This window comes from Dicentrarchus labrax, unplaced genomic scaffold, assembly GCF_905237075.1.
Source record: "Dicentrarchus labrax unplaced genomic scaffold, dlabrax2021, whole genome shotgun sequence".
NCBI classification, from domain to species: domain Eukaryota; kingdom Metazoa; phylum Chordata; class Actinopteri; family Moronidae; genus Dicentrarchus; species Dicentrarchus labrax.
In genome coordinates this window covers 2092994-2117948 of record NW_026136710.1, presented here as the reverse complement: position 1 = coordinate 2117948, position 24955 = coordinate 2092994, and the positions used below count along the sequence as shown (strand labels likewise).

The 24955-nt window shown below is 41.1% G+C and overlaps 4 protein-coding genes across 5 annotated transcripts in view; 3 read left to right on the top strand and 1 right to left on the bottom strand.

Moving 5' to 3' along the window:
• Positions 1-1687, top strand: part of LOC127370772 (peptidyl-prolyl cis-trans isomerase-like) — a 5415-nt gene extending 3728 nt beyond the window's left edge. The window contains exons 3-5 of the mRNA XM_051413133.1: positions 847-935; positions 1031-1203; positions 1301-1687. Coding sequence (XP_051269093.1) covers positions 847-935; positions 1031-1203; positions 1301-1436 — 398 coding nt within the window. The 3' untranslated portion in view covers positions 1437-1687. The remainder of the gene's footprint in view (positions 1-846; positions 936-1030; positions 1204-1300) is intronic.
• A 1511-nt stretch (positions 1688-3198) lies between these two features.
• LOC127370771 (peptidyl-prolyl cis-trans isomerase-like) lies at positions 3199-5651 on the top strand. The gene is made up of 5 exons (XM_051413132.1): positions 3199-3366; positions 3485-3515; positions 4949-5037; positions 5133-5305; positions 5383-5651. Exons 1-5 carry the CDS (start codon positions 3298-3300, stop codon positions 5516-5518), a joined length of 498 nt encoding a protein of 165 aa, XP_051269092.1. The 5' UTR covers positions 3199-3297; the 3' UTR covers positions 5519-5651.
• A 639-nt stretch (positions 5652-6290) lies between these two features.
• Positions 6291-15611, bottom strand: LOC127370770 (dual specificity protein phosphatase 26). 2 transcript variants are annotated; one of them, XM_051413130.1, is made up of 4 exons: positions 15244-15611; positions 14809-14992; positions 12849-13060; positions 6291-11465 (listed from the first exon to the last, which is right to left on the bottom strand). In XM_051413130.1, the coding sequence occupies exons 2-4, from the start codon at positions 14985-14987 to the stop codon at positions 11254-11256; spliced, it is 603 nt and encodes a 200-aa protein (XP_051269090.1). In that variant the 5' UTR covers positions 14988-14992; positions 15244-15611; the 3' UTR covers positions 6291-11253. The 2 variants fall into 2 exon arrangements, with proteins under 2 accessions (XP_051269090.1, XP_051269091.1); XM_051413131.1 differs by lacking the exon at positions 15244-15611 and adding an exon at positions 15098-15225.
• An 879-nt stretch (positions 15612-16490) lies between these two features.
• On the top strand, positions 16491-23739 carry ddx56 (DEAD (Asp-Glu-Ala-Asp) box helicase 56). Its single transcript, XM_051413126.1, has 14 exons — positions 16491-16604; positions 17569-17730; positions 17980-18134; positions 18248-18418; positions 18961-19051; positions 19762-20003; positions 20143-20286; positions 20815-20928; positions 21040-21134; positions 21920-21993; positions 22087-22176; positions 22263-22368; positions 22530-22630; positions 23301-23739. Exons 1-14 carry the CDS (start codon positions 16548-16550, stop codon positions 23382-23384), a joined length of 1686 nt encoding a protein of 561 aa, XP_051269086.1. The 5' UTR covers positions 16491-16547; the 3' UTR covers positions 23385-23739.
• Positions 23740-24955: the final 1216 nt, after the last annotated feature.

Sequence of the window (24955 nt, the reverse complement as noted above, 5' to 3'; positions counted from 1 at the left end):
AATTTGACATTGTTAGTGATGTGACCTCATTTACACTCAGTGGGGGCAGAAACTGGCCTATATGCTTCCTTTGTGCATAGAGTCGTTCCTCTAGTGGCCCCAATAAATCATGCTATTTCTACACTTTAATTGTCGTATTTTCTAAAGCGGGAGCCTGGGCCCGGGGGTCAGATACGACCCACAAGGCCCTTTCATAAGGCCCTCCACATGTCAAGGGATCCTCAAGGGGTCACAAAGCCCTCAGAGGCCATATTTTATTTATAGTGTGCTGTAGTATTTACTGTAATTACAGCAGCTCCTGAAAGGTCAGCTTCACCTGTGATACAAACAACCACAAAGATACAAACAACCACAAAGAGATGCAAAAAGATTGCAAAGAGACTCAAAACAGCCACAAAGAAACATAAACGACCTTAAAGTGACGCAAAGCAACAACAAAGACAGAAAATGACAATAAAAAGATGCAAACAACCACAGAGAATTAAAACAACTACAAATAGACTCAAAGCGACAACAAAGAGGGATGACCCAAACATCCACAGAGAGATGTAAACAAATGCAAAATATAATTCAAAATGACAGCAAAGAGACACAGAACAACCACAGAGACTCAAAATGACTACAAAGAGAATCAGAACAAATAGAAAGAGACACAAACAACCACAGAGCGAGTAGAGAGGTTGACTTAATTTACTGCTGCAAAATAATAAAACAAAGCACTCAGCAGTCTGGTGACCTCAGCTACTCTAAAGCAATGTTGATGCTTATTACTGAGGAGATGAATCTATAATTTATTTCCCTATTTCAGGTGGTTCAAGTATATTTAATGAAGTCTTTATTTTACAGAGAATTTCCGTGCTTTGTGCACCGGAGAGAAAGGTTTTGGCTACAAGGGCTCCACGTTTCACCGCATCATCCCTAAATTCATGTGCCAGGTACAGTGAAGGCAAGGAATTTGTCCTGTTTCCTTGTTTTCACAAGTTCAGATTCAACCTGATACACTGAACCTTTTTTTATGCTTTTCATTCAGGGCGGGGACTTTACCAACCACAACGGTACTGGAGGTAAATCCATCTACGGGGAGAAGTTTGCTGATGAGAACTTCCAGCTGAAGCACACAGGCATTGGCACACTGTCCATGGCTAACGCTGGGCCCAACACCAACGGATCCCAGTTCTTCATCTGCACAGCTATAACTGAGTGGTGAGCTCCACTCTGACCCTGCATTCAGGTTCAATCAACAGTTTCAGCTTGTTTCAGACGTTTGTCTTACATACTAATCGGCTCCTTTTCCCTCCAGGCTGAACGGGAAGCACGTGGTGTTTGGCAACGTTGTGGAGGGCATGGATGTTGTCAAGGCAATGGATAAGCATGGCACAACCAGTGGCACTCCTAAAGCCAAGGTTGTTATTGCCGACTGTGGCGAACTAAAATAGTGCGACAAAGCTCCCTCAGTTGGGCCTGTTCACCTGTCAGATGTGTCCTTTATTGTCCCAGTGAATCTCTGCGATGGTGTAAACCTGCAGCATCCGTAGAAAAACACACAACCAACCCACTTTCTCCTCTAACGTTTGTCTGCTGTGTAATATTTTGTACCTTCTGATCTTTAAGGACCACATTTGTTAACAAAATCTGAATAAAATAAAATGATAAAGTGATCGTGTAAATAAAACAACCTGAAAGCTTATTTTGTGTGTGTCCTCTCATTCAAAAATACATTTTATTCTTATAATTTGCTGAATGGCAGTGGGATCAAAATGAAGTTATTATTATTGCAGTTGACATATTTTACCACTAGAGGTCCTAAACTCAACTCGGGGAAGATCCTGTGTTTGTCATACCTTCTTACAGTGGTAGAGGAAGTATTACTTAAACAAAAGTAGTAACATCACACTGTGATGTAATATATGTAAGTATAATACAAAAAAATACTCCCTCTGCAGTAAAATGTTCCCTGTCAATGTTTTATTATTATATCTGATGTTTTTGGATTCATATTACAGCTGCATTAATGTTGCATTTCACTGCTGTAGATATTTAATGTTGAGCTCATTTTAACTTCTTTATTTGGTCATTTAATCTACAGCAATGCTTCATATTCATGAGCTCAGACAACCTGTTTTCAGCTTTGTGACGATGCATTTTCCAGCTCATTCAACAAAGTTACAGTTAATTTAGTTAAAGAAGTAGCAGACTTTTCTCAACTCATAAAGGAACACTTTCAGTAAATGTACTTAGTTACATTCCACCACTGCTGTAATGGATTAAAGATGTTTTGGAGTTTCTGGCTGAGAGTATGAAAAGGTTGAGGTGAAATACACGACTGTGGTTGTTACCTTTCGGCAACGTATGGCTCACAGGTTGAGCCTTGCAGTGAAGCAACAGGACTTCCAAAGGAATGTGATATTCTGGCGTTTGTCAGCAGCCACAAGAGGGCACTTTATCTCGTCTGACACCCGCTCAGGTTGAGCTTTCTTTTCATGTCTTTTCACATCTGGACAGATATGTCCACATCTGCCTGCTTGTTTTCTTCACTAAAAAGCCAGTTGGACACGACTGCTTTTAAATCGCTGACTTTCACAACAGACTGTTAGGAGTTGTGTCGCTCATGAATGATTCATTCAAAATAAAGATTTTTTTAGGTGAATTAACTGTATTTCATGAAACGATTCGTTCATTTTTAAGTCATTTCAGCCGAGCTCTCAGTCAGATGTGAGTGAACGTGTAAGGATACGGTCCCTCCCTCCCGCTCAGGTCTTGAAGTGTTGAAGTAGGAAGTAATACAAAATATGTATAACAGCATCTTCACACAACTAAATCCTCAGTTTATCCTTCACAATGGACTCTGAACACTCGACTACGCAGTCGGAGCTCCAGCCAAGCACTAAACGAATCTTTTGAATGAATCTTTAAAGTCAACTGATTGTATTGATTCAGTGCACTGAAGAAAACTGCTTTGCCCCCCCCCCATCAGTATCTCGTGTGACTTGGATTCGAACACGTTTGTACACGACTGCTTTAAAATTGCTGGCTCTCACCACAGAAACCTGTCTGCTCACTGCCTCGCCCGCAGACACATCTCGCCAGCCGACAACTGTAACTCCGCCCATCTTCATTCCCAATTGGTCCGTTTCTTGTGAAAGAACCTGGCTGTGATTGGCTTTCGGCCTTTACGTCACCGGTGCACAGAAACGTATAAATTAGAGACCTCACTACATACAGTGCATCTGACGCGCTGTCAGGATTCATTCAAGTGCATTTTTCCATCATAATCAAATAACAGGCGCGTTTATCAACATGGGAAACCCCAAAGTTTTCTTTGACATCACTATAAATGGAGCTAACGCCGGCAGGATTGTAATGGAGGTAAGATAAACACCAAACTATTCACTTTAGTCTTTTCAGTTTAATAACTATGGAACTTTTTTAAAGGGAATCATGTCTTTTACATCCATCTGGATGATTTTCTGTCTGTGTCTTGCAGCTCCGGGCTGATGTGGTCCCAAAGACTGCAGGTATGTAAGCGTTCACAGCAATAACTACGCGGCAGCTGCTGCTCAGACTTTTTGCACACACACCCCAAAATGGATTTATGGTTGGTTGAGGAAATCCTCACCTGAACATTTACAGCACAAGTCTGACGGTGAGACAAGGGAGTAAGAACCTGAATAACCAGTTGCAAAGCCAAAGTGCAAAGCCAACAGTTAAACAAGGAGTGCTACTGCTGCTATGATTAATTTTACTGTACATAGGAGAAGAAGGAAAAGAACTGTTGTTTGCTTTAAATGTGCTGTAGTGGTTATTTCCACCCGATGCACTGTGATGTGACTTGTTGAAACGGATTACATCGAAAATTTAAAGAAACACAAACTAAAACATTCTGGATTAAGAACTTTTTAATAGATATTTTGTTAACTGATTGCTCTGTTTCACAACCTTCATGCAACAAGAAAAAACCTGCCTGCCTGAACATCACTGACTGACTGGGATTTCACCCCACATAGTTATTATTAGTTATATAAACTAGTGCCGGACCAAAGATTTGTATCAGTGTGTAACATTGAGGAGGATCTATTGTCAGAAATAGAATATAATATTTATAGGTATGTGCCCAGACACTAAAACAACAGGTTTTGCAGCCACTGTAGTTTCTCCTGCAGACTTCACAGCACGTTCTCATTCCCAGGTTGACAAATACAGACTCCAGCAGTGTTCAGTTAGTTGGAATCTGCAACTTCACCACTAGATGTCACTAAATCCTAAACACTGGTCCTTTAAGATTATGGAGGTTTCTCTGTATATCACAGTAGTTTATTTTTCGTATGGCTGAGTCTTTATATAGGTTTCTAGTATCTGATTCTACTGTCAGGAGCATGTAGAAGATTATTACTATGGAGTTTTTCTGGCCCCACAAAATGATTCAATATATGAAGGAATCAGGCATTTTTTTACAGACTGCAACTTACTAAAAACAGACCTTGTTTGTTAGTTGTATAAACACTATAAACTGAGATATTTCTCAAATGTTCTATTGCACAAGAAACTAATTCTTGTGCAACCCTAGCTTTTGGCACTTCCACGTTGGGTACCACTGAGTGCTTATGATCTGATACCTGGTCACTGGTTTTCCCGCCCTCACAGTCTGTGTGCTGTTATTGGCTGGAGGCTACAAAGGTTGACGGCCAGAAATGTAAAATAAGCAAAATAAGAAACTACAGCAAGAGGGCGGAGTCTCTGCAGATACAGGCACACACTTCCTACATCATACGTGATGTTTGAGAGGGATTGTTTTTGTATTTTTTAAGGAAGAAATACTCATGTAACCTTAAATATTCAGCCTGGCTCATAACCTCAGGTGGTTTGAGATCGTAACCTTAGTGCTTATTACTGGTGATATTAACCTATTTCAGTTGGTTCAAGTATATTTAATGAAGTCTTTATTTTACAGAGAATTTCCGTGCTTTGTGCACCGGAGAGAAAGGTTTTGGCTACAAGGGCTCCTCGTTTCACCGCATCATCCCACAGTTCATGTGCCAGGTACCTTTACCTTCCTCTTTAGTTCAGCTTCAACCTCCAGATGTTTGATTGCTGTTGCCTCATATATCGACTCAACTGAGCCTCGTTTCATTCAGGGCGGGGACTTTACCAGACACAACGGAACTGGAGGCAAATCCATCTACGGGGAGAAGTTTGCTGATGAGAACTTCCAGCTGAAGCACACGGGTCCTGGCACACTGTCCATGGCTAACGCTGGGCCCAACACCAACGGATCCCAGTTCTTCCTCTGCACGGCTAAAACTGAGTGGTGAGCTCCACTCTGATCCTGCATTCAGGTTTAATCAACGTTTGTCTCAAACACTAACCTGCTCCTCTCCTCTCCAGGTTGGACGGGAAGCACGTGGTGTTCGGCAATGTCGTGGAGGGCATGGATGTTGTTAACAACATAGAGAAACAAGGTAACAGAGACGGAAAACCTAAAGCCAAGGTTGTTATCGCCGACTGTGGACAACTAAGTTAATGCAACAAAGCTTCTCCAGTTCAGCCTGTTCAGATGTAACCCTTTATTGTCCACATCCCAGTGAATCTTTGAGATGATGTATAATTGCAGCATCCATAGAAAACCTCCCAATAAACACACTTCCTCCAAAAAACCTTTGTCTCCTGTATTGATCTTTGTTTGTACCTTCTAATCTTTTCTTTGAGCAGTATTCTGATGTAAAATATGTATTTTGTAATTTGTATTTTGCTGGACAGAATAAAATAATGATGTAATTTGTAACAAAATACTTTAAGCTTGTATTTGTGTTTTTTTAAATACTTTTGTTAAATTTGGTACAGTATAAATGTTACTGGGCTGATTTGGGGAAATGGGAAGCAGCTGAGTAAGAAGAGCAGGTTGTGGAAATGGCGGGAAACAAGTTACTGCAAGAAAGAAGGGAGTGGCTGTGGAATAACACAAGAGTTACTCTGCATTAACGTTGAGTTAATTCATTGGAAAAACACCACACTACAGCATTAAAAGTGGCAACATTGCTCTTCGTTGTCACAAAAAATTATGGAAACTGTTTTAAACGTGTCGTTTAAATGCAATAAAATACAACACATCTCCTTTGTAGTGTTCATGTTGTTTCCCTCTTACGACTTAAAGCTCACCAACACACCAAAGTTGGAAGAATGACTTCCTGACTTGGGGTTATTAATTACATACAAGATTTTACACTAATAAAAACACCTCTTAGAAGCCTGTTCGCTATTAAATCTACTTAATACAAAACACAGTGTAACAGCGCTGAGAGAAGTTTTCTTTTATTTCTGATTAAGTACAGAATTTATCAAAACAAAGGTATCAATGCTCTGCGTTATTCACAATAAAAACTGAAACAGAAGTCTAAAAACCAAGTTGAAGTACACAGATTAAGGCATCAACATCTCCTTTGCCAGTTTCTCCTTCAGTGAACCTCAAAGAGAGTGATACAAAAATAAATCCAAAAGAATTCAAGTTTCCCTATAGAAAGGTCTCCGTAAGAAAACAAAGATAGTACGAGAATAGAAAGAGGAATCGAGACTAACGACCAATCACGGCACAGTAAAACCACAAATACAAAACATACAGATCCAATACAGCAAAGGTAAAGATCGTAATGGTTGGAGAGGCCGGTCCAGGAAGTATCCAGGGATAGTTCCCTGTTTTAAAAGTGTTTCCTCTGAGTGGGTTGAGAGGAAAGCTTCTAAGAAAAAGGCAGATTCTGCTGCACCAGGACATCGTTGTATTTAACAGAGTCGTAGCAAAGTTACGTTTACCTGACGCACAATGTAACAAAGAGGAGCTTTGACGGGTTGATTCTGGACTTTGGGAGAAACTTCATGGCTTCACAATTCAACCCAAATATTATACAAAAAAAGTGCCAATCTTTAAAATATCCAGGATTTCATGAAAATATCCTTTAGGCGTCTGGGATTCAAGGGTCTGGTGTGGCCCCTTGGGTCATCTATTGGTCCCCAAGTAGCCAGCTGTGATACAAGTGGGTATTAATTTAACACACAATGGTAACAAACTGTCCCTTAAACTCAACATTTTGGGAAATACTTTCTTGGGGAGAGTTAGATGAGAACATCGATACCACCCTAGTGAGTTAGTTAGTTTGCAGCCAATTTTTGTTTTGAAACGAGGAAACCAAGCTGCTTCCTGACTCCTTTGTAAGATTTAGAGATGTTGTGTTGATGTATTTCTGCACTCTGGACAGGACTTGGCTCGCTGTGTGCTAAGCTAAGTTAAGTGCCTCCTGACTCAGCTCCATTACTTCATGCAGAGACATGAGAGTGGTATCGATCTTCTCGTCAGGAGAGAGAACGTATGGAAGCCCATTTCTGCCAATATGAACTAAAAAAAGATTGTGTAAGTCAAAATAATGAGAAACATTATCAAAATACTGACTTAGTATCTCAAAGTCATTATTTTGATAAACTTTCTCATTATAATTAATTACAGAATCATTTTTTTCTGTCACACTGGTCCTAATGGGCTTCCATACAAACTAAACCTTTAAATCTCCAGAGCATGTATGAATCATTATCAATACGTCCTCACTGTGGCATTAAAACAGCACTGGACCACAATAAAATAAAAAAAAAGTCATGTTTGATACTTGAGGTAATCATTAATAACTCACACGAGGGAACTTGAAAAGTTGGTTTTAAATTTCAGCATTTGATCTTCTGTTGTTTTTTTTCCATGAACATGAGAACACGAGCCTCACTTTTAACACCAAGACAAGAGAGCAGACTTTTGCTGAACACTTGTGCGCGCCACCGAGCGGCGTGCGCTCTCCTGTCGCCCGGGCAGTTGGTAGCTTTTGCAATGGCACATTTGCGGTATCGTCTCCCACTGCTTGTCTACTCTAAATGCTTCTTGTGCTGGCATATTAAATTATCACTACTCTAAACAGTGACTGTAAAGTTTACACCGGACTGGAAGTCGTTTAATAGCCTTGTTCACTTAGGATGCTAGCACCGTTTGGACTGGATCTGTTTCTCTAGGGGAGATGGTTTCACCTACAGTTGTTCTGTGAACTCGTGCCCCTCCTGTAATTTAAATCCTGTCCAAAGCGAGGTCCTTGTCCTGTAAAGTGGATCTGAGTTTGTCCTACTTGTCCTAAACTCAAACTTTTTTTGTGAAAGGCTTTTTCCTAAACCTATTTTCGTATCTGATAGATGGAAACATGCTCAACCTAAAGGTATATTTGGAAAACAATACGATGATAAACTGAGCATCAGGATAGCAAGACTAAAAGAAGTCATGACGTGCTGTTGTAATGTCAGCTAACCTCTCTCCTTTGACAAACTGCCCCATTAAAAGTGTGCAGAATTAGCTATTAGCTCCTGTTTGCATCGCACACACTGACGTACAGACAACTATCACTGGATTTCTTTAATACTGAATAAACTTAAAAACGGGATGATTCTCGGGCGAGTTCTGCAGCGTCTTTTCCTCTGTAATTTATAAACACATTATTGGACTTTTTCTCCTGGCTCAATGTCCGCGTCTACAGATCGTATCCTGTAATGTCCCGATGGAGCGATGGGTTAAATGACGGAGAAGCACAGTGAATATTTCATTCCTCACCTCCACCTGCGACGTTAATCCCGTCCGAATGGGCTTAAATATACTGGATGAGTTTCAGATGATCACACACAAGATATATCATAGAAAAGTTCAGGACTGAGATTATTTGAAATACACTGGACGGAAACAATACATTGAACTAATTTAAAAAAATCATATTTTACTGTATGTTTCTATTCACAAACTCCTCACAGGTAATAATTGCGTACAGACTGTGACAACACTGTAATACTATAGTCAACAGGCTACATAGCTGTGCTGGTTTAGACCTGGGCTACAACTAGTGTGTGAGTTGTTCAGAGCACTTAATGACACTTGCTGAATGTAAAAAAGTAAGTCGAGGGAAGAATCACTGAGGACTTAAACTGTGGGGAGGAATCACTGAGCAAGAATCTTCAATCTGAGGGCTGCGATCACAGATTGAACCTCAGTTCTGATTACAAAAAGACTGAATATGCTCAGAGCTCGGGTCCAAGCGGGCTGATAGGAACACTGCAGATAATATCAGCTCTCACATACTAGTTGCCAAAGGGGACAGCGGCAGTACTGTTAGCGGTTATCTCCATTTTAACCAGCTAATTGGTCCTAAAATCTTGTGAACACTCACCACAAAGTTCTCGCAGTCTCGCAGCATCAGATCATAAACTCGAACTGTGAAAGAACCAAAAAATCCCACACACTTTATTTTAATCCTCAGACCTTCATCAGATAAAATATATGTTACCTGTGTGGCAGAAACGGGGCACAACGGGTGTTTTCGGAACACGATGGAGGATGTTTGGAGGTGTGTGTTTGTTGAGTGTTGTGGGTTTGGACTGTGTGGTTAAAAGAGCAAGAAGAAGGGACTTTAACGTCATCTTATTGTTGTTTTATGGCGTGTAAATCAGATATTTCAGGGGAAATTGCGCCGGTGTTAAGCAAAATGTCTAAAGTGGAATACAAAAGTGTTCATCTGGATCATTAACCGTACAGTCAAAGTCCCTCTGGAGCTAAAAAAAGTCTGATTTAAATGTTATTTTCTTAATTTATATAAATGAATGTAGTCGATCAATCACAAACCATGATTAAATTCTTCATCGTGCTTTTAATAATAATGTTAATGTTCCATTATAATGCTTTAACCCTTTAATCACCTGATACCTTTTGATATAATACTAAATAAAACAAATTCAAACTAATATTAATGTAAACAATAAGCCTTAAAACTCTAAATACTTTTCTTATTTCAATCTTTACTGAAACTAAATTCTGTCTTTCATTGATGATAAGTTTGAGCATTTTTTAGGAGCAAAAATAAAAGATAAAAAGCTGCTGAAGGTCTGAGGACTGAAACATCGTTAATGAGATGTTTTGCAGGATTTTCTGGTTCTGAAATCGACCAGTGAGACTTTATTTCCTGTACTTCAGGTATAATTCAGCTCATTTTAATTCGTCTGTTGACTCGTCTTCCTCTGTGTACAGTAATCACACATTATATATGTTATTAACACTAAAACAGGAGGAAGTGCAGCAGAGATTAGATATTCCTGCGGCGTGTTACCGACCACTGATTCTGTCCAGAAAGCTTTTCTGTAGGTGCTGTGGCAATAAAACATCTGGTTCAAGTCTTCTGGAATGCTCTGAAGTTTGATTAAAAAGTGGAAAGAGTGTACTTTACTCTTACATGGTTTTCAATAAGCAAAGACCTTCTAAACCAGTGGTTCCCAACCTGTTTGTTGAACCTTTATAAGCAATGTATTGACTGCTCATAGTCACCTTTGACCAGAAAACGTCTGTGATTGTTCTGATTTTAATTATATTTCAGTCCGTCTGACCTTATTTTGACAGTAGAGAGGCAGACGTGATTAGACCGCTGTGATGTCCACATTAAGAGGTCTGAAGAAGTAAAACTCTTCAGTATTCAGTAGAAAAAAAGCAAAGATTTAAAATTGTCATAATAATAATTCACATAATTAGTTTCTTCCATCATCTTGTGATCATTCGGATGAGGAACCATTTTCAACAAAGCTATAAGTTTATATTCTTGTGTTATTGTTATATATTGTTGTTATTAGTTTTTCCTTATCCGTGTTGAGGGTCTCTGGCCGGTCACACCCTCTCTTCTGTGCAGCAGTTTACACTTTAGATACGGGAGGTTCAATAAAATGCTGCAGTTAAAGCTCCGATAGCTTCCTTTGGAGTTGGTCAAAAGTTTTTAGAGTTTTAGGGTTTAGTTCGAAGTAAAAGTATTTGTTTTGCCACAAACTTCAGTTGTTTTAAATTGTGGTGTGACCGTGCTTTAAGGATAAAAGGGGTAATTGATTGTAAATCCCTTCGAGACTACACTGAAAGTTTCATCTGACGTTAAATATATGAGCAGGTCCTCATCCTTATAGAAGGATATGAGCTTCACTGGAGAGTCTTACAGTCCAGTGCTCTCCTCAAACACAAATAAACAACAATATGAAATAAATAAATAACAAATAAACAGCAAACAAGTGAGTGTGAAGATATCCGACTGTGTGTATCACCTGCTGCTACAACGCCACAGTGTCAGACACCCACAGGTTGCTCCTAACTTGGTCCCATTACCTCCCTCGGTGTAGCTGCTACCTGTGGTTGGGTGTTTGTTGAGGGCGGGGGGGGCGTTTTCAGCTCTGCGGTGACGTCTTGCGGCTTTCTCTCAGGATGCCGTCCAGGCCGTTGAGCTGGCGGAGGAAACCTCGGTTGGGGATGACGCCTCGGTGGTCCTTCACCGTTTTGATGGCCTCCACCAGCGTCAGGTTCTGTCTGATCATCAGGTAGGCCAGGACCAGGGTGGCAGAGCGGCTCACCCCCACAGTGCAGTGGACCAGCACCTTACCTGCACACACACACACACACACACACACACACACACACACACACACACACACACACACACACAAATACTACCTTAAATCTGCTCTATTTCACATGTGTTTATACACTTCTGTTATGTATTTTTTTCTTTTCCCTATATAATTCCCTATAATCGACATTATCTGGACCATATCTCGGCTTTATCGAGCTCATTGTTTATCTGTTTACTGTATGTTCATTGTCACACCGTTGTGTTCGGACGCAGCAGGCGTCTGTTTTCAGATAAAAAGCCCTAACAACTCACTGTACATTACCTTGAGTAAGAGACTAGCTGGTGAACACAGAGAAGCATTTAGCAGATTAACAGAAAACAGATCTCTCCCTCAGCGTCTCTGGAGACCAAACACAGAGCTAAAAGAGAGTGAATATTAGACTTTCATTGATCAGATGGACACAAACGTGGCTCTAAATCACTGATAATGCTGCTCGATCTGTAAACAATCAACTGTTTGTTAGCAGGTTCACCATTATTGATTATATTATTAAAGCAATGCAGTTTAGCTGTGCTGATGTTCACTCTTTAAAGCTTCCTATAGCTCTTGGTTAGCTTGTGTGTGTGTGTCTTTTTCTTGATGTTTAATTAATACATTTATTATTATCATCATTATTTTTTTGTTTATACGAGGGCAGCACCATATCGCTCACTATTGGTTTCTAACCGTTATTCAACCAATGCAGTTTAGCTCCCAACTTATACTCTGTTTTACATCCCAACTCTTCATCCTCCTTCAGCTGCTCCTCTATACAGATTAAAGAAGTGTCAGCTGTTCAACATCCAGCATTACAGCTTCTCTAATTATATTTTAAAATGTAACACTGATTAATATTCAGGGGTGAACAGATACAATAGAGCTTGATGTATTTCTTAATCGGATAAAAACTTTTAACGTTTTTATTTTGGGAGAATTTTAGATTTTGAGGCCGAATTGAATCCAGAACAAAGTTACTGTAAATCAATGAATAAAATTAAAATGAATTAATTACATTATTTGAATTCATGAGCTCAATATTTCTAAAATCTTGGTTATAGATTTATCCACATAATCCCATATTATTCAAGAGTTATTAAAGAAATACTTCATAATAATGTCATCCACACACTATAGACCCTGGCAATAAAACAATATGAATATATAAAATATATCAATATATTATCGATAGCTTTACTTTAATGCCACCCTTCAGTCCCGACCGATCTGTAAAACAATCCACAATCCATATCTGTGTGTCCTGATAAATAAAGTGGTTAAATTCAACTTTTTCCCATCTAGAACAAACAAACATACAAATATGAATAATTATCCAATTATTAAAACCTTATTGTGTTAAATATTCCCAGACTAACCTCCACCTGTGAGCGCTTTGTGGATGAACTCGGCTGCAGGGTAGAAGTTGACGCTCATGTCGAAGGTGGGCGAGTCGTGAGCCTCGATGCCGTGATAGGTGATGTTCATCCCGGCGTAATGCTCGGCTCCACCGCGCCACTTGCTCTGGGCGCAGTTCAGGATGTGTGTAATGCCGAGTTTGGCCAGCTCGCGGCGGTCTGACGCAATATCTCTGCAGAAAGGAAGAGACGTTCACAGCCTGATATCAGATATTCGGAGCTTTTACAGTCAAATTTAATATCTTAATGTTAAAATTTAGAGTGTAACTAAAATACATTTACTTGAGGACAATGTTGACTCCACTACATTTATTTGCTTTAGTTATTTTGCAAATTCATATTAACACAAAAACAATCTGATAAAAGATTATATAATTATTATAATTACTGATGAAACTACTCAGCAGTATAAAGTAATAAAAAGTGAGTCCACCTTTACCAGCTGCAACATTTATCAATGAGAGCGATCTCAGGGTCGGTAGTATGTCTCCTTTTCATACTCTACCTGCTTCCCCTTGGCAACGTCATTCGCCACCATGGTCTCAACTTTCACCGCTATGCCGACGACGTCCAGCTTTACATCTCCACCAAATCCATCACCTCCGCCACTCACTCCACTCTCTCCAACTGCCTCACTGACATTAAATCCTGGATGCACACCAACTTCCTTAAACTAAACTTCTCCCTCACTGTGGACACCTCCGCCTTGTCTCCATCCCCTCACTGTCGCAACCTCGGAGACATCTTTGACAATAACCTCTCCTTTGAACACCACATAAACCAAATCACCAGAACTGCCTTTTTTCACCTCAAAAACATAAAAACATCGCCCGACTCCGCCCATCACTCTCCTTCTCCGCTGCAGAAACCCTCATCCACGCCTTCATCACCTCCAGAATCGATTACTGCTACAGCATCCTGTACGGCACACCATCCAAAACCTTAAATAAACTCCAGTACATCCAGAACTCTGCTGCTCGTCTGCTCACCCACACCCACACACCTATGACCACATTACCCCTGTCCTCCAGAACCTCCACTGGCTCCCGGTCCCACAACGAATTCAATTCAAAATCCTCCTCCTCACACACAAAGCCCTCCATAACCAGACTCATATAATATATATATATTATATATATGAGGTCTAATTTTAAGACAACTGTCCACAATACACATAGAATATGAGCAAGTTTAACATCAAACATCATGGCCCTCAGTTTACATTCACATCACTGATAACTTCAATCACAAAAAACTAAATATGGCAATATTATATTTTTCTATATTTTCTGACACCATTAATAAATAAATAAATAAAGTTTGCTCCTGAAGCAACATGTTTTTATTTTAAGTTTCATATAAACCTTCAGATTCTGGATTATTTGGTGGTATGTAATCTGATTTATTAGTTATTACTCTTTTCTAAAGTAATATTATTACTTTACTTATTACTCCCTGCCAGCAGTAATTAGTTACAGTACTATTACCTTTTCTGCTACTCCCCAAATAATTAGTAATTGTCTCTGTTCTCCCCAAAATTCAGACTTTCAACGATTAAAATCCAGTTTTGTTTGTTAAAATCAAATAGTGGATTGTTGGATTTCAGATTATTACAACAACATTACAACAAAAGAAAGGTTGTAACTAATTATTTTTGGGGGGTAACTGAAATATTATTACTGAAATGTACAAGTAATTAGTTACACTACTAGTAAAATACTACTTAAAAAGTACAGACTACTGTTATATAAAAGTAACAGTACTTATAATAGAGTTATTCTGTTGTATTTATAACAAATACAACAGACCATAAAACACAGTACAGTGAGTAAACATGGAGCTGGAAGCAGTTCTGAGTGCAGCTGTTAAAGTTAAATGTGTTTCAGAGCTTCAGCTGAAGTTGAGGCCGATGGGAACTCACTGGTCTCCGATGTAGAGTCTCGGCCACACTTCGTCTGCGTGGTTGCAGGCGGTCTTCCCGGTGCACAGGAGCCGCTCCAGCTCCGACACGCTCAGGTTCGGGGAGGCGCGCTCGGAGTCCTTTCGGTTCGGAGACCTGGAGCTGCTCCGGGACCGGGAGAACCGGGACATGAACGCCATTTAATCTGAGAACCAGAGAGAGAGAGAGAGAGAGAGAGAAGAATAAAAGAGAATAAAAGACGCGTCCTCCATCTCCATTTGGATATTCTGATTATATAACAAATATTTACCTGTAGCTTTATTTTGGTGAACACTATTCAGCATGTGTGTCTGTGTTTGAGGCAAAAAAACCTCTGAAATGTGAAATAAAAGCACGCAAGCTGCAGGATCCCCCCCCCCCCATCTCCATCCCATACACCGTGCATGCTCTCTGTACCTGTGCGGGTTTGATCCGGAGTCTCCGAGGCGCTACAGGGCGAGCTGCACCGCCGCCATGTTGACTCGTTTGTTTGCTGTGGGAGGAGGGATGGATGGGATGAGGATGATGATGATGATGCTGCTGCTGCTGCTCCTCAGCATCCACCAGACATCTTCACCTCCACCCGCTTCACCATCTTCTCAACAAGTCCTCGTTCAGGGCGCCTCGGACACCGCAGCCGGGTTAGAGCGACGCACAGGCGGGCTTCCCTCAGGAGGCTTCCCCGCTGGCTCCTGCGGGGGAATGGTTCTGTTATCGGTGCTTATTTTTTACATTTAATTGTTAATTATGATCCGTAAGACGTCTGGGATTCAGTGGGTGGTGACTCTGGCGCCATCTGCCGGTCAGATGAGGGAATAATGGGAATAAATTCCTCATCAGGGAGGAACCGGTGTTCCCACAGGGTTCATTGAGCTGTGGAGGAATGTGATTAAAGAACATTTACACACAGTTTAGGGACTTTAATGGAGTACTTACAGTCTGTGTAATATTTCTACTGTATCAGGATATATCTCATTGTAGTTTTTATTTGTGTTTAATTGGCGGAATCAGAAGAAGAAGCCTTGTACAAACATCATGGCTTAATCATACATCACAGGATCAGGTGCATACACAAATAAATACAGTTTTTATGACTCATATTATTCTGTTACTAAAAAGTTTCATTGCATTTTTATTTTCCATGACTTTAAGGTCTTTGATTTAAGAAAAAAAAAAAAACCTTCACTCAGTGTCCCTTTGACAGAAGATTTAAAGCCTTAAAGCTTCAGAAGAACTTTATTAAGCTTCAAATAACAAACAGGCAACTGATGTGAAACACATATAACAATGAATCACAGCAGCACATATTAATAAAATAAACAATAATATATACGTTGCTCTCAATGTACAAACACAGAATAAACATAAATAAACAACAAGCTCAACAACAAAAAAAGACATAAACTACTGTATACAGTTAGAAATATATAAACGGATGCTGGAATAAGGAATATAAAGTTAAATTGAATTAACTTAAAGTGGGTTTAATGAAGCTGTAACACAGGAGAGGCTTCAGCAGCTTCAAGATTCAAACACAATCTGTAAGTCAATTATAAATGCCAAACAGCTGGGAGCAACATAAACCCTCGTCTTCATCATCTTCATCATCATCATCATCATCTCAAAACTGGAAGTTCCGAGCCCGAGAGGAGGCACGTGAAGGCAACATGACGTAAAACTCCCTGCGACGGACGCACATGTGAGCGCAGCGAGGCGCAGAGATGGCGACTGAACGGCTTCAGTTTCATGAGATGGGCCTGGACGACCGTCTTCTAAAGGTAACGAACCGTTCGGCACCGAGTGGAAACGTTCAATTAACCGGTCCATGACCGCGGGAGCCGGAGAGAACCGAAGAGAACCGAAGAGAACCGAAGAGAACACGCGACATAAACAACAAACAAACAAGTCTCGTGTATTGAAACATTAAAATACAATTAAATATAAATAATTAACACTATTTACCTCCTCATAAAGGGGACAGGAAGCTTTGTTCTGTTTGACTTTCTGACTGAGTAGTTAATAAATAATAATAAAATAATAATAAACTTTAACATTAAAGCTGCAGCAGTTTCTAAAAATAACTTTTAGTCCTACAAACTGAAACTTTCACTGAATCCTGACAGAAGAACGAGAGACGGATGATGTGTGAAAGAATCGGCGTCCTCTGGCTCGTCCTGGTGCTCCGAACGTCTTCTGTCAGAATCCACCGGGCCCGAATGAAAACAACCAATCAGAGCCGAGGAAGATTTAAAGACTATTTGGGTTGGAGGCTTGAAGATAGTTGATTTATTGAGTCAGTATCCGTATTAGACGACCTGGGAATGAGACTCAGTGTAACGCTATCTTCCTCGGCTCTGATTGGTTGTTTTCATTCGGGCCCGGTGGATTCTGACAGAAGACGTTCGGAGCACCAGGACGAGCCAGAGGACGCCGATTCTTTCACACATCATCCGTCTCTCGTTCTTCTGTCAGGATTCAGTGAAAGTTTCAGTTTGTAGGACTAAAAGTTGTTTTTATAAACTGCTGCAGCTTTAATGTTCTCTGTGTTAAACCTAATTCTGTGACCCGATCGGGACTTTAACTACATTTAAACACGTGTTGTTGAGGGCCACAAATTGAGGCGGTGTGTATATTAACTGTTCTGTTGTCAAAGTGGAAGAAATAACTCTGAAACAGCTTGTAAAGGAAAATGTCTCACTGATGTACAAACGCATTAACTCTTTATTATCACGGTGTCTTCAGGCGGTGGCCGATCTGGGTTGGTCCCAGCCCACTCTGATCCAGGAGAAGGCCGTCCCGTTGGCTCTGGAGGGGAAAGACATTCTGGCTCGAGCTCGGACCGGGTCTGGAAAGACGGCTGCGTATGCCGTACCGGTCATCCAGCGCATCCTGGCCTCCAAACAGGTGGAGAAACACAGGAATTACCGTTAGACAAAGTGAATTTAATCTTTAAAACGAACCAGTTTGCAGATGTTTTTACTCCAGAAGTCCGTCTGATTTAATACCTGTAGATGTTTTATCTAATTCTGGATCATTCTGTCGTCTTTTGGGAAGATTTTGTCCTCCTTTCTGTTCTTATATTCAGTGTCAGACTGAGCTCTTCTTTCTCTCTCTCATCCTCCTCACCTCTCGCTTTCTGTTCGGTGTCTTCAGAGCGTCCGTGAGCAGGATGTGAGAGCTCTGATCCTGGTACCAACCAAAGAGCTGGGTCAGCAGGTCCAGACTATGATCAGGCAGCTGACGGCGTACTGCTCCAGGGACGTCCGAGTGGCCGACATCTCGGGGAAAGCGGACCTGTCGGCGCAGAGGTCTGTCGGGTGATATCGGTGCTTTTATTTAATCACTGGGACATAATTCAGAATGTCTCGTCCTCTATCGAGTGTAGATGTAATGGTTAGGTGTGTGGTCGATGTTTAAACAGGCCCATCTTAATGGAGAAGCCCGACGTGGTCGTGGGGACGCCGTCTCGCGTTCTCGCCCACCTCGGCGCCCAGAACCTGGTCCTGCATTCGTCCCTGGAGACGCTGGTGGTGGACGAGGCCGACCTGCTCTTCTCCTTCGGCTTCGAGGCGGACCTGAAGAACTTGTTGTGGTGAGAACACGCAAACACTTGATGTTAATATGGTGGAGCCATGTTGTTCCTTAACCACAAAAATAAATAAATCTTGTTCATTTCCCACTAATATTTACCCTCCTTTGGCTCCTTGACTTAAAAAAAAACCTAGAATAGCCCAAATACGCCTCAGTGTGGATCATTTACCTTCTCAGGTTGTTTGAAGACTGGTAGAAATATTCCGTATGAACTTTTCTTATATTTTTCGGCCACCAGGGGGCAGAATAACATAAAACAAATTCACAGGTTTGATCCTTGACATCCCAGTTTAATGTTACTATGGCTTACATGTTGGCAAACAATTGCCTTTTTACTTATCCTGCAGACAACAACACACACACACACACACACACACACACACCTACACAGTGTATTTGTTAGTGGATGCATTCAGTTTTGGTGTTTTTTGGTTTGGCAAATTCAAAATATGGCCAGTTTCTACAGTTTCCATTTAATCCCAACATCATCAGTGTTTGTGTTCTCCTGCGATCGTCCTGTTGTGTTGTGTTGTGTCTTTACAGCCATCTGCCGAAGATCTACCAGTCGTTCCTGATGTCGGCCACTCTCACTGAGGACGTTCAGGCCTTAAAGGAGCTGCTGCTGCACAACCCCGTAAAGTCATTTCCACAGTCATGGTCTTTTCCTGAGTGTGTTACAGTAAGCTGTGTTTCCACCACAGGAACCAGGGACATTTTTTTATTTAATTTCCAGAAGTATAGGAACTGTTGGGGTGGGGCATTTCTGATTGGTCGAGCACTCACAGCATACAACAGATGGAACTAAACTTCATCGTTGTTGTGTAGTCTGGGAGTCGCACACGTAAAGTTAGAGAGTAGTTTTCCAGTCATGGAAACACCTGGAAATTAATAAAAATCTCCAAACATCCTGGAAATAATTCATGTTCTCCTGGAACATTTCAGTTGTATTTGTATCCCCTCGCTCAGATCGTCTGTGTAAGCCTGGGTGCGTATGTTGTTTGAAACCCGACTCTCAGTAGGATAATCTACACTGATACTTGTGGGACAGAAGAACGCTGTCTTTTTTCTTTAGTGAGCATGTTCTGTCCTTCATTGTTGAGAAAAACTCCTGGAAAACATCCAGAACCCTGAAAGTCTCATATAAAACAGCGTCATCATTCAAGTCTGAAGGAAGCTTTTAGTTCCTGAGATTAAAAGTTCTTCTGGTGGGAACGCGGCTGTAGTCTCTGCTTTAGAGGAAACGGCTGTTTGACACTGATCATAATAGAAGCCGCAGTAAAGATGTTGTAAGGAGGTGTTGTTGGATCTGGTTTCGTCCTCTTACCTGGATCCGTGTTCCTGCAGGTGATCCTGAAGCTTCAGGGCTCTCAGCTCCCAGACAGCAGCCAGCTGCAACAGTACAGCATCAAGTGCGAGGAGGAGGACAAGTTCCTGCTCATCTACACGCTGCTGAGGCTGCGGCTGGTCCAGGGCAAGACGCTGGTGTTTGTGGGCGCCGTGGACAGAAGCTACAGGCTCAAACTGTTTCTGGAGCAGTTTGGTATTCCTGCCTGCGTGCTCAACTCGGAGCTGCCCGTCCACTCCAGGTACGTCTGACAGCTGATACTGAAGGACTGACATGAAAAAGGTTCTAGATACAGAATTAACTGCTACTAGATGTCGCACTACAGCTCCAGCAATAAACCGGTGCCACATTCCCCTCTTCTTTCTCTCCACTCACTGTAGGTGTCACATCATCACTCAGTTTAACCAGGGATTCTACGACTACATCATCGCCACAGACGAGCAGAGTTTGGCCGACCCCACTGCTGCTGCACAGACGCCTGCAGGCAAAGGGAAGAAGAAGAAGACCACAGAGAAAGGAGGAAAGTGAGTCGACTTGGATCGCGCACGCACACACACACACACACACTTCATTTCTGTCGTAATTAATGTCACTTTAATTACAATTTAAAATCACGGCGTCGCCTCTGCACGTTGTTTAGATTACTTGTTCAGAACTTCAGACACATTTTAGAGGTTGAGAAAACTTTAAGCCGATTAAAGTTAAAACTCTGCTAAAATAATCATGAAATAATTGTGATCTCAGTATTGATTAAAATAACCGTGCAGCTCTAGACTGACATTACAATAAAAACATCTAAAATAAGAACACACTTTCAAACATTAGCCTGAAATAAAACAACAATGTAAAGTCATTTACAGTTAAAAAAGTTTATGAATTACAGCTCAACACCTCTGACTTTACGTTCTACAGGTTCTGACTGATGAGCTGCTGAATGAGCACATTAAAGTTCCACCTAGTCGCTGATCCTCAGTCTGGACGATGCAAAGTGATCAAACAGCCAAACCTTCCTGTGGGCGCATATTAACAGTCATTTTCTGATGTTTTTAAAGGACGAAGGACAAAGAGTACGGCGTCTCCAGAGGAGTGGACTTCCAAAACGTTGCCAATGTCATCAACTTTGATTTCCCCACAACCGTAGAGTCGTACATTCATCGAGTTGGAAGGTAAGTGGTGCTTCAGTCCGATCCCTGAGGGCTGCTTCAGGCTCTGTTTGTGCATTAAGTATTCATTTATCTCTGAGAATCAAACCCTGACATTGTTTTTTTGTTTTGTAGAACGGCGAGGGCGGACAACCCAGGCACCGCTCTGTCCTTCATCGCTCACACTGAGCTCGCCTTGCTGTCAGAGGTGGAGGAGGGTCTCGCAGGAGGTAACGGGGACTTCTGTTAATGTCGTTTTAGTCAAAGTCACATGGCTAAAATGAGTTTGAGGGTTTATTAGTGTTAATGAAAGAAAAGTGTGTCATTACTGAAACTTTTCAGGATGGTTTTCTGTGTTTTTGTAGTAACGTTTAACATCTTTCTCTATAAAATCAGAGGTTTTAATGTCTGATGTTCACCTCTTGTATGGATTTATTATGGTTAAATTTAACAAAATGACAGATCTAAACTGTCCAATTCATCCAGTCATAAACACAACTGGTATTACATTTCATCATAGTCCTATATGTAATATTAGTATTATATGTACCGCTACCACACATCATGTTCAGTGTCCCAGAGCGGCGAGGCTGAAGAGACTCAACCATCCATAGCCCAGGATTACAATACCCCACAGGAGAAGAAAAATGCTCTGAAAAACCCCCGACTGTGCTGTTAAAGTCGCATTTAGTTGAAATATTTGGCTGAAAGTCGCCGGTCAACAGGGTCACACACCCAGGAGGAGGAGGAGGAGAGGGAGGAGGGGGAGAGTGCAGGTGATTAGCAGGAACTGAGATGAAACATTATTCCACTGTACAAAGTAACTCAATTGTGGTAATATTGTTCTTTTGAGCCACCATGAATCACCTTCACCACAACAGCCCTAATCTGTGTGCGCTATATTTAGAATATGATATAGAATAGAATATCAGATGGGAAGCGTTATCTCGATGGCTCCAAAGCCATTTCAGGGCTACAGTGAGGTGTTACTCATTAACGTGTGTTTGTTTTTTAGACCACGCTGATTCAGTTCTGAAACCGTACCAGTTCAAGATGGATGAGATTGAAGGCTTCAGGTACCGGTGCAGGGTGAGTATCCTCATCATCCGGGCGTTGTGCTATCCTAGCAATGCTAAGTGCTGTACACATTTAGATGATGAATCTGTTTTTGTGTGTCTGTAGGACGCCATGCGGTCAGTGACCAAGCAGGCAGTGAGGGAGGCCAGACTGAAGGAGATCAAACAGGAGCTGCTCAACTCAGAGAAACTCAAGGTGAGTGACGGTCCCTCGTCCTCGGAGACGTAACGGAGGCGCTGGAAGTGCGTGGACATTTTGTGATCGGTTGTTTGTTCTTTTAGACGTATTTTGAGGATAACCCCAGAGATCTGCAGCTGCTCAGACACGACAAAGACATCCATCCTGCTGTCGTCAAACCCCACCTGAAGAACGTACCCGAGTACCTGGGTAAGACACACAGGATTACTTTACATAGACTCCATTCATTTCCAGGAGATTAACCTTACCCACAAAAGTCAGACCAGATCTTCCCCAGTGAGCTGGTTTTGGTCTTTAGTCTGAAAAATGTCCCAGAAGACTCAGTCGTCATTTCCTTTGACTCCCTCCAGTTCCAGAGACACTGAGGAGTGCGGTGACTCTGTCAGGCAGGAGGAGGAGGAAGAGGAGGGAGAAACCAAAACCAGAAGGCGTTGTCAAAAGCAGTTTCAAGGTGAGACTCGGACAGACGGACATATGGGGAACTGTGGTCATCACTGTCCAATGAAAACATATTAGGGCTCTCTGATGTGCAGTGTTATGAGTTTGCAGGTCTTGTATTGTAGTTTTTATATGTTGATAATATTAACTGTCAATTTTCATCATCAATTGATCTTTTGTGTAAAAATTCACTGGTTCCATCTTCTGAAATGTAAAAATGTTCTAGTTTTAAATCCCAAAATCCACAGATATTCAGTTTATTGTCGCATGAGATGGATTCAGGCAAACCCAGACATTTTAAGCCTTCTGCATGAGCTGTGGGAAGTATTTTATCACTTATTGACTGATCGATTATTGGGTTACAAGGTAGATTTATTTATCATTTAACAACACAGGGTTGGATAACGAGATTAAATTAAAGTTGTCTTTACGCTACACACAAAAGGTTATATACAAAGATATATATGAAATATACAGTTTAAATAAATGTAGATAGAATAAATATAATCTAGTTTACATCATGGAGGGCTGAGGATCAATTAAGGAGTCTCTCAGTCTGATGAAAACTTAATCTGTAATGGGAATAATCCTAAATTGCAGCCGTATATCTAACGGTCAGTGGTCTAAACTCTAGTCTTTCTTTAAAGTCTATTTTGTATGAGTCTCGACTTTCTCTCCTGCAGAAGAACATCCAGGGGAAGAACCCACTGAAGAGTTTCCGGTACACCGGAGGGAGGAACAGAAAAGGCAAGGCGGGTCAGTCATAGCTGCAGCTGCCGTACACATGAATGTGTTTCCGTCCTGGATGTTACGACCGTGCAGAGACTTTGACCAGGAGGACGGTTCGCTCTGCAGTGCTGGCCCAGGTGAGACCAATATAAACAGTTTGGATTCTGGATTGAGCGGGCTGTTGAAGCTATATGGACCACGGACAAAACGGACTATGAATGCGGATTTAAACTTTGAAGCAAGAAGAAACGGCGAGAATCATCAGATTGAAGTTGGATTTTGTCAAATCCAAACAGGCTGAGATTATTAGAGCAATACAGAATCCATATTATCTCATTTCTAATGTTTCTGTTCTCGAAAGTGTTTATTAAAATAAAATAATTTCTTCTCAAACACAGAGTATTTGTATTGTAGTTCTAGTGTGGGTCGTACTTACAATGCTGATGTTTAGGTTTAATCTTTACTCTGTTCACTTCCTGGAGATGGGACAAACAATTTTTTCCAAAGATGCTTTCTGTCATTTTAAGTTGTTCTCATCACGCGGATGTTTGTTCAAGTGTTAATTCATCGGATAAATTTGGGTTTAGTTAGTTATTCCATGCTATAAAAAGGGTGTTTCACATCATGATTGGCAGCTGAGCTCTAAGATTCATCCTCTGGGGACAAATTTCACTGCGATCCATCTGATAGTTGTTGCGATATTTCACTAAAAACCACAAATATTACCTCCATGGTGTCGCTAGAGGAAAAGTCAGAGGATCACTAAAGTTATGAGCCGTCATCCTCTGGGGACCATGAATGTCTGAAACAAATGTCAGACCAAAACTGGAACTTTTAGTGGACGTGTTTCGTGCATCGCTCTCTCAATAATCGTCCCCTTTAGTCACATAAACACAAAATGTAGATGGATTAATTGTCAGGACACTTTGGAGTTGGAGAACTTATTGAGACTGTTAACACTATGATCCTGCAACCCACAGTATCCTTTTTATATTTGCTTCGTTTAGGTTTACGCGGCCCCGCTGTAAGATGAACATCATTACAAGTAGCTTGTTTAGAAAACCTGGTGGAGTTTTTGGCGGTTTTTGTGAGTCATAATCCGTCGTCATCTGATTCCACTTCCTGCAGCCGAGCACGAGGAACATTTCTGCTGATATACGACACATGATCTCTGACGGTCACAACAGGAATGAACACATGAGGAAATAGTTGTGTTGAGCTCTCGGTTCATCAGGAACTGTTGGCTGTGTATTTAGAGTCGTTTCCCGTTCGGTTCAGGTGACATTTTCACTTAAAATAATGGCATCCATTTAGTAGAACACCTGCAGGTTTTGGCTAACCCGCTATAGTTGGAATGTCCTCAACTGCTCAGACAACCAACATTAAAGGATTAAAAGCTAATCTCTTTTATTCATTCATAACCTATTCACACCCAACATGCTACTGAAGGAAATCCTTGCATACTGTGTTTACTCTGTAGAATTCAGTAATTGAATACAGTATTCATCGGTATGTTTTCATTAGTGTATAATCACCTGTTGTGTTTGTTACCTTTTGAATGAGCTGTTTTTATCTACAGACGCCTTCCATAAGGCCACCATGTTGAACA